The sequence below is a fragment of the Oculina patagonica genome, chromosome 2 (assembly GCF_052425735.1).
Source record: "Oculina patagonica isolate OP01 chromosome 2, crgOcupat, whole genome shotgun sequence".
Taxonomy (NCBI): domain Eukaryota; kingdom Metazoa; phylum Cnidaria; class Anthozoa; order Scleractinia; family Oculinidae; genus Oculina; species Oculina patagonica.
In genome coordinates this window covers 18,757,098-18,771,421 of record NC_135759.1, presented here as the reverse complement: position 1 = coordinate 18,771,421, position 14,324 = coordinate 18,757,098, and the positions used below count along the sequence as shown (strand labels likewise).

The following is a 14,324-nucleotide window of genomic DNA, read 5'->3' as shown; positions in this document are numbered from 1 at the left end:
CCCCGAGAGTCGCTTTATTGCCACTCTTCACACTTTCGGTTTGGCACGTTTTGCTCGCTTCCTCGCATAAAATTATTTTTTCCGCTTAAACACGAAATGGCAGACGTAAATCATCACGCAGTACTACATGAAGAGGATGATAATGAAGATGGTAAGAGCATAGATAAGTTGTTATGTTTTTAAGTGGACTAAGGGTTTGAGGATCTCATTTGAATTCGAAGAGTATTTTTGTAAGCTGCGCCTTTGCCAGCTGGTAGCAAAATGAAAGCAAATTAGTTCATTGTTTAATCGTGTTGAATATACCATTTTGTCACCCGTTCATTCTTCTACTATGGCTTAGTTCTTTTAGTATCCATCCATACGATTGTACAGAACGTAAGGCGTCTCTTTTGCATGGTAAACATTTCTCACCATGGGGAGTCCAGCACAAGTTCACGACGTTGTGTTAGGAGTTTGCGATATTGATCATGAACCGCCTTCATCACATAAATATTGTGCTTAGAGTTTCTAAAATTTGCAGTTGTGTCGTTTTAGTAGCAGTTAAATTAGCTACAAAATCTCCCCTTGTAAATTAAAATCAAGTTTGGGAATTTTCACGAGTACCCCAAACTCCTCACACAAAATTATAAATTTCATGCATTTTGGATCCATTAAGCTTAACCTTGACATGAATTTACCGTTTTCCAACAATAATTTCATTTTTCATTAATAATTTATTCGTTTTCGATCAAAACGTACAGTGTAAGCTAAAGATTCACATTGCAAAATGCTTTTACATACAGCAATTACTTGATAACTAAAAGCTAACAATGTATTTTAGTTGCAGTTGGTACAATGTACATGTGCAGAACCACACATTTATTTCTATGCTTTCTTATCAGTTGAATATACCTATTGGGATGTTGGAAGAAAAACAGAGGAGCAGCTGAGTTTTTTTTTTCCTAAACATCCAACTGGTGTACTGAACTCAAACTCAGATCCAGAGCAGATGTTAAGGGATGGCTGAAAAAAATTTTGTGATGCCAAGCGATTAATTTTAGAGCGTTTTTGTTACACCAAAATAGTGAATTTTATTTAGGGAAACCACCTGTTTTGAAAAAAATATAATTGCACATGTTTTGTAACTAGTGCAAGTCTCAAACCATAGGTAAAAATTTTAAAATCCCCAAAACTCAAAGGAAAGAAGGTAGAGTTACAGTTTTTTGTGAATCAGAATAACATACAAGACATGTAAGTATGCAATTGCTGTTCACTCCAAAAAATAAATGTTATTGAAGAAATCTGTAAATACCAGTGTTTATCACATCATAACTTTTATAGTAAATTATGTGAATTTCATTAATACCGATTTTAAACCACATTTAAGCATGTCCACAGATGTTCTTTACCCATTGGCATTGATTTTAATTTTCAAATGCGTACACCATTTGAGCTCTCACTAACAGTTTTATATTTTGGCAGGCCATCATCATGTTCACTTTCCAGATGATGTTGGTGCAAACACAGAAATACAACTGCGTATGAAAGGACACTCAATAGTCAATGTTCACTTGGGCTTTCTACAGCACAAACACAAGTATGAAGTACAATTCACTGTTCCAATATCTCCAGGATCCACGTCATTAACACCTGTAATCAACACACCATTCATAGCTGTAGGAAATGTCAACAGTTTGGGTGAGTTCACTGAAGAGCTAAAACTTGAATTTCATATGAAGTCCAATTTTATATTTTATAGGTTAGACACAATTACCGTCGCTTACATCTAAGCGTGAACACGAGCCGCCGAAACATGATCTAATTGGGTATCAAACAAGGCATGTTTCGTCATGAAACATTGAAGTTTAGCAGACCGTAACGACAACTTTCACGCTCAAAATGGTCACCATAAACACTGAGAACAGGCGAAACTTTGCACTAGAAGTGATTCAAGTGAACCTGCAAATGCATATCGATACAGATCAGGATCAATTTGTCGAAGGAAGTCTTGATATCCAATCTTTCCGTCATTTTGACTGTTTCGAAACCGGAATGTGTTGAAGTTTCGGCGCGAAAGTTGCCGTTACGGTCTGCTAAACTTCAAACGTTTGATGACCAATCATGCCACGTTTGATACCCAATTAGATCATGTTTCGGCGGCACGTGTTCACGCTTAGATGCAAGCAACGGTACTTGTGTCACAGTTGTTTTTATTGTGGCTGAAGTTTATCCCGGTTTTGATAGCATTAAATGGCTAGGAATATTTCTACTCCCCCCTGATACATGAATGGGATGCTAGTCCATCATAGGGTATCCCCCCCCCCCCCCAAGCATTATTTCACCAGTACCCATTTATTCATCTGAGTGGAAAGAGGCACTATGAGAGTAAAGTGTCTTGCCCAAGAACACAACACAGTGACCCCAGCCAGGACTGGATCCTGGACTGTTCAATCCAGCATCTGGTATGCTAACCATTAAGGAGGGGGGTGAATAGGGGTATGCAAATCCGACACAATTTAATGACCGAATCCGTCGATCCGTTGTAATTTAATGACCAACTTCGATTGAAGGATCCGAAAATCTATTTAAAAATATGCTTTGAATCCGAAATCCGGGCCACAATATTGTCAAAATCCGTCGATCCGTTTTCCTATTCACCCCCCTCATTAAGCCACCGCGCCTCCCACAAAATAAACATAAACTTGTTGAAAGCCCCTTGAACTGGTGGGAGAGAGAAAAATGGCTAAATATATACAGTCAAAGTGTGGAGGAGTTGAATTTTTCAGACTACCAAATATAAAATAATCCATCAAGTGGCAAGGAGGAGGATTTGAACCCGGGATCTCAGGATTACAAGTCCATTCGTCTAACCACTAGGTCACGCTTACTTTCACAAGAGGTTAATGTGATCACCAACTTTTTAGCTCATATACCATATAATTTTCTATAAATTGCAAGGTAAATAATTTTAAGTCACTGAGCTATCTTTCTTTTCATTATTTTAGCAGATGGTAAAGGTCATGAAATAACACTGGAGCTAGATGCACACAAAGAAGGACTTCTTAGGGACAAATTTGTGCTTAAAAATGAAGCTGATCAAGAATTTGTGATTGTGCTTCATGCACGGGTTCTTGGAGCTCGCAAGGGAACACCCATGCTAAAGGAAGGTATACGATGCATACACCACGAAAAGGATGACGAGGAGGATCATAGTGATTGGCAAGGATTTGAATGATGGGAGATGAAATTAGACATGTATGTAATATTGTTGATTTAGTCGTGTGGCTAAAAGCTGCTTTGAAAGTTGTACAGTTTGTACAATAACTGTCATATTTACACACTCAGTAGATAATTTTAGTCATCAAATGTGAGGACATGAAGATAAAATTGTCCTAGCTTGCATGCATGTTGAGTATTATCCCGGGGGGGGGGGGGGACTCTCATATGTGGCCTATATAGGTATGTGCCGCCCGATAGGGTATGGTTTTTGAGGTTCTCTGTCCTTTAATAGGGTATCATTTTGCTCCTTAGATAGGGTACCTCAATTCTATTAGCTAAAATAGCCCAGCTAAACGAAAAAAGGTATCTTAAAACTGAATTTTCTGTTCAGGTATTAGAAGCGATTTTATAAAGATTTGTGTCTTGCCGTGCGCGGTTAGCCGTTATTTGGGTCGTCATGTAACGATTCTTCTCCCCTTGAATAGGGTGTCATTTTTCGGTTTTGGGCCTTAAAAGGGTATCAATTTTTGCTTTCTTTATCCTTAAATAGGGTCAGGGTTTAAGAACCTTGGCGGCACACCCCTATCCAATTTATGGGAGTACCCCCCCCCCCCCAGAGTATTATTGCACTGTCCACAAAGGCATATAGTTTAAAACAAATGGATGTCAGCCTTTTATGTGTCTGACTGTCCTTTTATTGATAATGAATTGCATGTTACAGTAGCCCATGTATGACCTCGCTGAAGCACTCTAGGCTCCCTGGCTTTGAAAGCATAAGAGCAGATAATTAAATTTAAGTATTTTGTGAATTTGGTCCTATGGCTAAAGGATGCTTTTTTTTAGAATGTACAACAACAGAAATTTCTTGCACTCTCTGCAGAAGCTACCAGGGCATGGATGCTCTACCTGCACTTATCCCATGGATCCCTGGCTGTTTTTCAATGCTAAATGAAGGAAGCAATTATTTATTTATTGTGCAACATACTATACTTATAGATTAGATTATACACTCCAGGAGAGATACATATTCTCTTGTACCATTATTTCACAATATCAAATAGCATCGCAACTAATTTTGTATTTTTTTTCATTATTGGACCTGTTTCCAAAATTAGCAACGTAAAATGCAAAATAATTATTGTCTTGGAACAGTAATATTGAAAAGTTTCCTCTTAATTTGTGATAATTAGTTAAAATGGTATAGACTGTTCACAGCCCTTTATTTTCTTGTATTTTTCTACGATCACTGCATACTAGAAAAGAATCGTGAAAGAACTGGATGCTAGCACAAAACAGGAAGCACAAAGGGGGTGTTTCACGCTCACTTTGCTTGTTGTTTCCCTCATGTTCTTTTGCATGGAAAAACAGAGGTTGCAAACAGTCTAAAAATGCTATTTAGCTGTGTACTTGAAATCCCCCATATCGATGCTATTGGTCACAATACCAATAGACAGGGAAAAACACTTTTAAACTTCAGAGTTTTATATAAGAGTACATAAAGTTAAATAACAGTATTCTGTGTTTAGAGCAACTATAGTTACATTTTATATAATTCATAGATTTTGCCTCATTATAACATGAATTTATATACTGATTATTACATTGCAACAAAGGCATTTTAATAAACACAAGCATTGCAAAGTTAACGGATCTATTTTTTTGTTTTATTTTATTTTAGGATATGTCTTACTGTAGAGGAATGTGTACCACATTGCACTCATTACATAAACGTAGAGCAGTTATTATTTTTTTGAAGAATGCTAAAATTTTTTACGTCCTATGAATATGAATTCCCCTGGCATACTCATTTCTAGCACTCTCATATAAAACTTTAACATTGTAAGGTAGAACAATGTCTGTGCTGTAATGTCACAAATGCTACACGGCAAACACACTCCTTGAATTTCGCTAACTATATCTTGTCATTGCTTTTCATAACTCAGAACTTTTGTTACAGCGAAGGTGATCTGAACTGGAGGTTGTGGGTTGAAATCTTACTGGGCCAAAAAAACGTATCATCACCCCAGGGGCTGAGGAGAATTCATATTTTTATGCTAGTACTCTCACCTAAAACTTATCTACTGTATTTACTCAACTAATTGCCACCCTCGATAAAGTGCTGCACCCCTTCACAACAACGCAGTGCTTATAATTCAGAACCCTTGAGCTCCAAAGTGGCACTTGTTTGAGAGGTTTATGCTCCAAATTATGTAGCTGCTTTACTCTGATAGAATGCTGGAAAAAGATTGACAATTTTGTCATTTTAAATTCAGTTTTTGTTGTTGTTGCCTTAAGTTTTTGGCTAAAAATACGAGATATTTTTATGCAAAAATAGTTTCTTTATGAGTATTAATTTTAATAAGTGCAGCCCTTGAAAAAGTGCTTCATCAAAATATGTAAAAAGATTAGTCAATACTGAGGTGCTTCAATTCACACTTCACTGTTTGCTTTTGAGTTATTTAAGACAGGCTCCTTGTTGTCGAGGGGGATTAAAAGATACACGCAGAATAAAGTCGGCAACAAAAGCTGGTAACCTCGCCAACCATATGAGAGAATACTTGGCATCTGGGCCAACTAAATAGCGGTCATGTGGAGAACTTGACATCAGGGCTTCCAGTATTGTGTTGACTACTGGGGTAATATCTGAACTGCGATATATGTCATTTGTCAGCAATTCAACACCTGCAAAAATAACCAGTTACTTGTTGAGCTCCAAAATTGATCAGCAACTAATATAAACTGAGGTGGAAAATATCAGTTTACATACAAACATACCCACATGAGAATTATGAAATGATCTCCAAGGGAAAGTCTCAGTATTTTATAACAAATTTTCCTGGCTAAAGTGAAACCTTGCTTTACAGTAAGCTTGATATTACAGAATTTTGTTTTGGTCCCTAGCTCATGCATACAGGGTAAATTACCGGTAAGTGATGGGCCAAAATCCAACACACAGTCTACTGCCTGGGGCAGGGAGGGGGCACTCCCTACAGTGGACTATACAGGGAGGCTTCATCAGAAAGGGGTGCCTTTTTCAGACTGTTGGGATATAAAAGGATAGGGATTTTACAAGTTGAAGACAAAAGCGTAGGGAAAACTATTTTAAAAGGACCGTTTATTATATCTCAAACAGACCCACAAGTGAAAAATTAAGAAGAGATGTAGTATCCCTTTCTGTAGGCATTTGAAAAGGTTACCATTTTTACCAAATGGTAATGAGGTGTAGTGATCATTCTTGAAGTGACGTGTTTCCCTCACTCGACGACTCACTCACTGGATCACTCCATTCTGATATAAAACAACAATTAATTCATGCATTTAACGCTGAACGTGCTGACAGAAAGGTTCTTTAAAACGCCATTCAGCGCATGTCCAAACAAATTATTCTCCAACCTCGTTCCCAGGGTCTCTCTCTTTCAGGGAACTAAATTGAATTTTCACAAAACAAATCGAAAGAGGATCAGTTACACTCATCCTCTGGTGATAAAAGAGAATAGAATTCGCTCTATGAAGCCTCAGAGCATAGGTTATCAATGACCAATTCACGTAAAAAAACATTTACATTTGCCATGTGACGCCTTTTAGTAAACACAACATTCCTGTGCACATTTTTGTTTCGCGTCCCATCATCTTCGTGTCACGTCATTCGTTCTTCATCTTTTTGAGTCGTGCAGAAACGCCCATCTTTCTCTCAAATTTTATTCGCTGCTCATAAATAACGCTATACGTGCTGACAGAAAAGTAAACATATTCACAAAACAAATTTACTTAAAAGGTAATACACTAACCGGTAAATATTTTGGTTGTGAAAACTGAATAGCGCTACGATCGACGCTTTGATCTTTCAGAGGTATACAAATGGATTACCTTTTCTGACAAAAATGGTATATGAAAGGCCAGGGTTTGAACCTTATATTAGTGCAGACCCTCCTCATCTAAAACAATTTTGAGTACCCCCCCTGGGGCGTACTCCTGACAGTACCCAGTACCCCTGCAGTGCACCCCCATACCTCTATGCAAATACTCCTCTCCATATTCGTCCTTTAACTCATCGCTCAGCGTGTTCCATCCCTGTTTTAACTGCTGCTCAAGCATAGTAGGGGTGCAAATGTTGGTGTGGAATGATCCTGGTTCCAGCATACTGACTTTGATTCCCCAGGGTTGCATCTCACGTCTCAGGGCATCAGAAAACGCCTCCACGCCATATTTGGTCACACTATATGATGCGTAAAAGTTGACTGAAATTCGCCCTATTGACATGAGATGGCAAATGAGTTAAACAACTCTTTATAAGAGGAATGACTAAGCAAGCAAAAGCAGATTTAGCCTGTTTCAGGCTCTCAGTAGTCGAAGGAAAAAGCAAAAAATGTAGGCGAGCAAGGAAAAAGCAAGCGGGACGAAAGGGCGAAGCTTCGCACTTCGTCCTGTTCGTTTTTTTCTCGCTTGCACATGTTTTTTTTTTTTGGCTCTCCCCCAGCTACCGAGAGCCTGGAACAGGCTATAGCAGATCTAGACCTTTAGCTAAGTGGTGGGCCTGATCATCCAGGCCCTGGAATAAGGAGGGAGCCCGCTCTCAAAAATAATTTTTCTCAGCCCTTCAGGCCGCTATTTTGCCAAAAAATAAGGTGGGGCCCCGGGCCCCCTAGGCCCCTCCCCTAGATCTGCCACTGGCGAGTGCAAATTACCTGCCATGCTTGACATGTTGACCACTCGCCCATGGGTCTTCTTGATCAAAGGTAGAAAGGTTTTAGTAACATCAATCATTCCCCACAGATTGACGTCAGCAGAGCGTCTGAAGATATCTAGTGGTGTCCACTCAATGGGGCTGAAGTTAAGAATTCCTGCATTGTTTACCAGGCCCCACAATCCAGCTGGAACAAAAATAAGATATTGTCTTAATAGTTACATATCAAGCATCTGTCAAAAATTTATTTTATCATTTAGTACACATTTTGTTTCCGTTACCATACAAAAAATTGTTGGTCATCCCTTCAATCATTTCCTATGGTGCCGTCACGCAACACTTCTTCCTGTCTGGTGGGTAGCGTTGCGTGACAACCACCGCAGTAACTCAATGTTTCTAGAAATTGAGAAGGCGGAAAGATTGTAAGGCGAACGTTTTCGTGTCTACGAGGACGGCTACTGCATGGAAACCCTCGTGTCGGATTTCTCGGATGTATAGAGTTTTGTACATCTGCTTACTATAAGTTAAAGTACTAATTTTGACGTATTAGAAACTCAGATCAGTTTTAATATACCTACCCGAGGAAACTTCTCTCTTGACCTCGTTGAAAACATCTTTAATCTGCTGTGAATTTGTCACGTCCAACTGGAATATTTTCAGTTTGTCGCTCGTCACGGATCTCAAACGCTGTTCTCCATCTTTCGTTAAACAAGTCGCCAACACACAAACTCCCATCTTGTCCAATCGAATGGCTGTCTCTCGACCGAAGCCACGATCGCAGCCCGTTATCAGAACATATTTCCCTTGCAAATCAATTTTTGACTTTGGCAACAAATATCTGACAAAAAATATGGTTATCAGTGCAACGACAACCAGGAGGACCCAAGAGGGAAGTAAGGATAGAAAGCTTGCAGGGTTCATTCTTCTCTGTGTCCCACAGACAGCTGAGACAGGCTTGTGTAGCCGGGTGTGTTAGGTGCCAGCCTTGTCACGCGATCGCCAACCTCGACTCCGCTTTGAAAGCAGATGGCCCTGGGGACGAGGCTGAGAGAGACTGAGATCCCTTCGCCGCGAGAAAAATAACGCCTGATCGCAGGTTACCCCAAAGGCCCAAACACGCCCAAATATGATTGAGCCACTACTCCTCTCCTACTTTCCCTCACTAAGGGAAAAGCCCTGGAAACAAGGGTAAAAAGTTGCCTCATATTTTTTTATTTACTTATTGTCAAACCAGTACATGTCGTACAGGTATAAACTGTCCGCTGAAACTCATATCCATAGCTCTAATATCCGTTTCGTAAGAATTAGTTACTCAATTCATTTTTTCAATTTCAAGAATGTATGGGCAAAATCCGATTCAAATCCAAAATTGCAATTTTATACCAGTCAAACTGGCACATTGTTCCACCCAGTCTCCGATCCGCTACTCTTATATTCGAGCTGTTCCAATTATTTATTTAACTAATTAATTTAATTTTAATTGTTTTTAACTTGACTTTTGTTTTTTCATTCATTCAGTTCTTCATTCATTCATTCATTCATTCATTCATTCATTCATTCATTCATTCATTCATTCATTCATTCATTCATTCATTCATTCATTCATTCATTCATTCATTCATCATTCATTCATTCATTCATTCATTCATTCATTCTTTCTTTCTTTCTTTCTTTAGGGGTATCAAATGGTCTATGCGAGCATTTGCGAGCATGCGACACAGCGGCTTTCTTTGCGAGCACGAGCATTGACAAAAGTAAGCCTTGCGAGCAACGAGCACTTTTCAAAAAGCTACCTCCACTAAAAACCAAGCATGCGAGCACTTGTAAAAACGTGTGAGCATGAGCAAACGAGCACCCACTTGAATTTTTAGAGCATTGCAAGCAAAAGCTTAATTTTTCGAGCACTGCGACATTTTGAGGGACCATTCATGACCCCTTTCTTTCTTTCGTTCGTTCATTATTTATTTATTTATTTATTTATTCATTTATTATTTCCTCCTATTTTCCTTCATGTACCTTTACTAGTTTATTTCTTTCTTTTCTTTTCATTTACTGGAAAATGATTCGTCAAAAGAAGGGATCATGACCAAATTCCCGGCCAACTTACTGCATCCGCTCTTTGTTTTTTAATGTGTAACGTAACAAACTATAAAAACGCTTTGTGAATGGTGCTCGTAATTTTCTATTCCGCTGTCCGTTTCCTTGGCAGCTTATCAAAAAAGATGCTACTTCTCTTGCTCAGCTCAGCTCTGTGTCACTTTGTGTAGCCAAAAATAGTTTTCGGTGTACACGAATAAGGGTTTCCCATATATATCTAGCCTCCCACCGAGACGTCCTGTAGAATCGTCACGCAATCTTTTCTTGGCGAGAAACGCGTGATGAACCCAAAGTGGGCTGTGTAGGAGCTACCTGCGCACAGGCAAGAGGAGCACTTTTCAAAAAGACGTATTTTTATTCCGTGGCGCACCTGAAAACTAGCTTTTTAGCTAAGTGTTGCAGACCACGTTAAATAAAGATTGTATTGTATTGTATTGTAGGAAATTTCTTGGTAATTACTGCAAGATTTCTCACGACCATCGTAAGCCTAAAAGCAATCAGTTTCAGCAAACGTGGAGAACTCGAAGCGCAAACATGCTACCGACTAAAAGCGCGGAACGCGCGTGGCAAGCATTCCCGTACGAATGAAGAATTTTTTCATATTTTGGTCGCGCGAAAATTGGAGCCAGGGAAAAAATAGCAGGAAGGGGAGGGGAGGGAGATGGCACTTGTCACATAATGTGATTTTGTCTAACGCGTTTCCCACGCTTGGCGTCGGTCACGTGTATTTAAATTGTGTTTCCATTGGTTCATTGTATTGTTGGCGTCTCTTGTTCTTGGCCATACTGAATGGCAAACAACAACACTGCGCTAAGATCGCACTATTTGGTCATCATGTCAACTCGAATTCGTGAACTCGTGACTAACGTTTCTTCTAGGTCCCGGTCCGGGGTTGATAACTGCCATAATTCTAAAGAGAAAGTCAGTGATACAAGAAGGCATCATTGCCAGCCACACCATGACCTTAGCATCCAGGCCAATGACGTAATGTGTTCTGGGGTTGCGTGACGTCAGAGCGTGGACGACACTGCTGACCACTTTGTCCGTGCGCGCCGAGGTTACGGTGTCGAATAGCTTCATTTTCTTCAAACCTGTCCAGGAAAAAGAAAAATTCATATTAGAAAGCAATTTTAAAAAAGAGGCGCGGTGCAAAAAAACAAACGTTTCCAAACCCTTTATTACCTCTTTGTAGTCCTTCATCTCCACCGTATTCTTGCTTCAGTTGTTCACTGAGCCCATTCCACTGTGATTGCAATTGTTCTGCTAAAAGATCTCCACTAACGAGTTTGGTTTTATGAGCTCCAGCTTCAATGATACTCACATGTACCCCCCAGGAATGTATTTCGCGCCTTAGCGCGTCAGAGAAGGCTGCAACACCATATTTGGAGATGGTGTAGGCGTGTAGGTAGGGAAGAGCTATTCGACCTAAAAAGGAAAAGATATGTATTGATTTTGTTCTACAAGTGAAGAAAAACTATCGTTTTTGTATTTTAACGGTCGAGAAAACAATTTCTTTGTTAAAAATAACAATTTCTTAAACGTTTGCACGTTTCTCTTCCAATTTCCAATTTACGAAATTTGCGTTCATGACAATTCGTACCAAAACGGCATAAATGGGAAAATCAAGTCGACGAAAACTTTATTTTTATAGCTTCCCTCTTTCTTTCTGATAACTGGATAATGTCGAAAACCGTCTTTATTTTATGTAAGCCATAATTAACAATTATTCTACGACTGCGCGTTGGCTATAACTATCTCATATCCAACAAGCGCGAGTGGAATAACTGTTTTATTAAAAATACCCAAAGATTTGCAATATTTGAGCTCCCCAGCTTTTATCGTTAACGCGTATCGGCTACCATATTTGTGGTCAATGTGAGCTCATATACTATTCGGCCTGTTAACCAATAAAAACTCAGGAATTGCAATATACTATGGCTAGTTTTTAATCTCACCCAAAATGCTTCCCATGTTGACTATGCGTCCGCGCGCTTTTTTCACCAGTGGGAGAAAGGTTTGCGTGACGAATATCATCCCCCAGAGATTGACATCCGCGATACTTTTAAAACTGTCCAGCGGCTGCCACTCAACCATGCCCACCGTCAGTTTGCCGGCGTTGTTTACCAGTCCCCACAGTCCTGTAAAGTGTGCAGAGTCAAGTGAGCTATAAAGGTTCTTCAATATCTCGTACCTTAAGCGCTCGCTTCTTATTGAGCTAGTCTATTACTTATGGACTTTTCGTAATTTTTCGAACTTCAAATCAGAATTACCAGAATCGTTCCCCTTGAGGGCTGGCCAAGCAGAACGAAGTCTCTCGATACGATCAATCAATTAGAGTCGTAAGAGCGCTTACAATCTAGTAATCGAAAATCGGAGTCGTAAGAGGAGCCATAGGTTCGTCGGAATCCGCTTATGACTCGCTTATGACCCCAGTCGCTTATGATCGAATGAAAACTAGACTGTCGGAGTCGCAAGCAGAAGCAGAAGAACAAACCAATCACAAGGCTAGTTCTCAGCCCTTTCTTAAACTTCCTTTCTGCTTGCGACTCCGACAATCTTGTAGTTTTCACAAAATCATAAGCAACGGAGTCACAAGTGGAATCGCAAACTCTTCTGACGACTCCGTCGGTTTAATTTTCATTAGATCGTAACGCCCCGGGCGTAACACTCTGCGCTTTTGTTTACGACTCCCACTCCGTCATCAGTGTTAACCAGACCCCTGCAGCGTTCTCTTACCCATACCAGTGAAGATGTTGCCCTATCGACCAATCAGTAGCCTGCGTGGTCGGTGTTCAAAGGGGAAGGAAAAGGGGAGATCGAGATCGAAGCGCGATGAGAGAGCGCCAGCGGATTGGTCTTTGCGCTCGAACTCCCCTTCTTCTTCCCCTTTGAACGCCGGCCACGCAGGCTAACCAATCAGTAGCGTTTTCCCTGTTTTTGGCCCTTCCCAAAAAGCAAAACCGGTAACTGAAAAAAAAAAAACGAAAAGAAAGTATTTCAACATAAACCGTTATTTAATAAGGTCTAGTCGTCATAACGACCCATGGCTTGCGTCACTGTCTCCTATATCCTCCCGCGGAAAAAGGGACACGTATCTTTTTCATGTGCAACAAAGAAAATTGGAGAGGGCTGCGCGCAGACTAAACGACCGAAATAACGGCTGCCAAGGAGACTATCATTTGAGCTGTCACGCGACGCTGGAAAACCGTTGCGTGACGACCCAACAGAGCGTATAAAGTTTCAGTGTAACTATCGTTCACCTTCGAACGCAGACGTAAACAATGTTATTTTTAGATGGAATATCTTCATATCTCGCATCATGGTTGAATTTACATTGCATTTAGAGTGTGGCATTTTTGCATTCACATCGCAGCTGCAGCCTCTGTCTACTCTTATTTCCGATAAAGTTTCGCACGCAACTTGTCTGCTTCAGCACCGGTCACGCAACGCTTCTCATCAAAATATTCGACATTACGTTCAAGTTTTGATGTTTTTATAGCCTGTATAAGCATCTTTACAACACTTGGAAGACCTAAAACAATTTCTGACACGGCGCCGCTGTGATATGTCATATGTGCCTGTGATTTCCGTTTTGTTGTCATACAAAAACACTCAGAATACATGTTCAATTCCAGACTTCTAACAAAATGATCGGAAATCGAATTGCATGAATCTCGATTAATCGTTCGCTTTTGAAATATCCGGCTATATCTGGACACAAATAACAATACACTTGAACCCTATTGAAGTGAGAGCCGACTTCTCGACTTCTGTTTCGTACCCTTTCGGGTACATCGACCCTGCGGCGTCGTTTTATAGAGTTCAGTTTGATTGAAATGAACTGGCTGTATCCTACACTCAGGATTTCTGGTTTTTGGGAAAATCAGAGGAAAACAGATAATCGATCGATCACTGTCGAGTCAAATACAATGTCGTCGATCGTCTAAAATAGGTTCCGGAGGTCACTAGAATTACCTTCATCCGCTGGGATCTCCTTCTTGATGCTTTCATAAACCTCTTGAACTTGATTGGCGTCCGTGACATCCATACAGTATGTCTTAACTCTATCACTACAAACAGCTCTGACAGAATCCTCCCCAGTCTTTGTTCTACAAGTCGCGATCACACGAAAACCCAACTGATCTAACTCCACTGCAATCTCCTTGCCAAACCCCGATCCGCTTCCGGTTATGAGAACGTATTTGTTTGTTATACCCTCGATTTTGTCCTGTCCTCCACGAAAATACAGGAAGATCCATCTTAAAATGTAGCATGTTGCTGCTACGAAGCACAAAATAACAATCGTAGACGCCATACTTGACTTGGCGCAGCCGGGGGGGGGAGG

At 40.2% G+C, this 14,324-nt stretch overlaps 3 protein-coding genes across 4 annotated transcripts; 1 reads left to right on the top strand and 2 right to left on the bottom strand.

Moving 5' to 3' along the window:
* LOC144643373 (adipose-secreted signaling protein-like) lies at positions 1-4,844 on the top strand. Of its 2 annotated transcripts, none has more exons than XM_078502583.1 (3): positions 1-151; positions 1,462-1,677; positions 2,988-4,844. In XM_078502583.1, exons 1-3 carry the CDS (start codon positions 97-99, stop codon positions 3,212-3,214), a joined length of 498 nt encoding a protein of 165 aa, XP_078358709.1. In that variant the 5' UTR covers positions 1-96; the 3' UTR covers positions 3,215-4,844. The 2 variants fall into 2 exon arrangements, with proteins under 2 accessions (XP_078358709.1, XP_078358707.1); XM_078502581.1 differs by having other exon boundaries at positions 7-151; positions 2,985-4,844.
* On the bottom strand, positions 3,848-8,876 carry LOC144643372 (short-chain dehydrogenase/reductase family 9C member 7-like). The gene is made up of 4 exons (XM_078502580.1): positions 8,461-8,876; positions 7,884-8,069; positions 7,209-7,448; positions 3,848-5,880 (listed from the first exon to the last, which is right to left on the bottom strand). The coding sequence occupies exons 1-4, from the start codon at positions 8,801-8,803 to the stop codon at positions 5,654-5,656; spliced, it is 996 nt and encodes a 331-aa protein (XP_078358706.1). The 5' UTR covers positions 8,804-8,876; the 3' UTR covers positions 3,848-5,653.
* A 638-nt stretch (positions 8,877-9,514) lies between these two features.
* LOC144643369 (dehydrogenase/reductase SDR family member 9-like) lies at positions 9,515-14,294 on the bottom strand. Its single transcript, XM_078502576.1, has 4 exons — positions 13,955-14,294; positions 11,935-12,117; positions 11,162-11,404; positions 9,515-11,070 (listed from the first exon to the last, which is right to left on the bottom strand). The coding sequence occupies exons 1-4, from the start codon at positions 14,292-14,294 to the stop codon at positions 10,817-10,819; spliced, it is 1,020 nt and encodes a 339-aa protein (XP_078358702.1). The 3' UTR covers positions 9,515-10,816.
* Positions 14,295-14,324: the final 30 nt, after the last annotated feature.

Excerpts from the sequence above, each read along its gene's own strand:
- LOC144643373 (XM_078502581.1), top strand. The coding sequence starts at position 97 with ATGGCAGACGTAAATCATCACGCAGTACTACATGAAGAGGATGATAAT. Across the intron at positions 152-1,461 it reads AGAGGATGATAATGAAGATG|GCCATCATCATGTTCACTTT; the intron begins GTAAGAGCATAG and ends ATATTTTGGCAG. Across the intron at positions 1,678-2,984 it reads AGGAAATGTCAACAGTTTGG|CAGATGGTAAAGGTCATGAA; the intron begins GTGAGTTCACTG and ends TCATTATTTTAG.
- LOC144643372 (XM_078502580.1), bottom strand. The coding sequence starts at position 8,803 with ATGAACCCTGCAAGCTTTCTATCCTTACTTCCCTCTTGGGTCCTCCTG. Across the intron at positions 8,070-8,460 it reads CAAGAGAGAAGTTTCCTCGG|CTGGATTGTGGGGCCTGGTA; the intron begins GTAGGTATATTA and ends TTTTTGTTCCAG. Across the intron at positions 7,449-7,883 it reads CAACATGTCAAGCATGGCAG|GGCGAATTTCAGTCAACTTT; the intron begins GTAATTTGCACT and ends TCATGTCAATAG.
- LOC144643369 (XM_078502576.1), bottom strand. The coding sequence starts at position 14,294 with ATGGCGTCTACGATTGTTATTTTGTGCTTCGTAGCAGCAACATGCTAC. Across the intron at positions 12,118-13,954 it reads GGAGATCCCAGCGGATGAAG|GACTGTGGGGACTGGTAAAC; the intron begins GTAATTCTAGTG and ends CACACTTTACAG. Across the intron at positions 11,405-11,934 it reads CAACATGGGAAGCATTTTGG|GTCGAATAGCTCTTCCCTAC; the intron begins GTGAGATTAAAA and ends TTTCCTTTTTAG.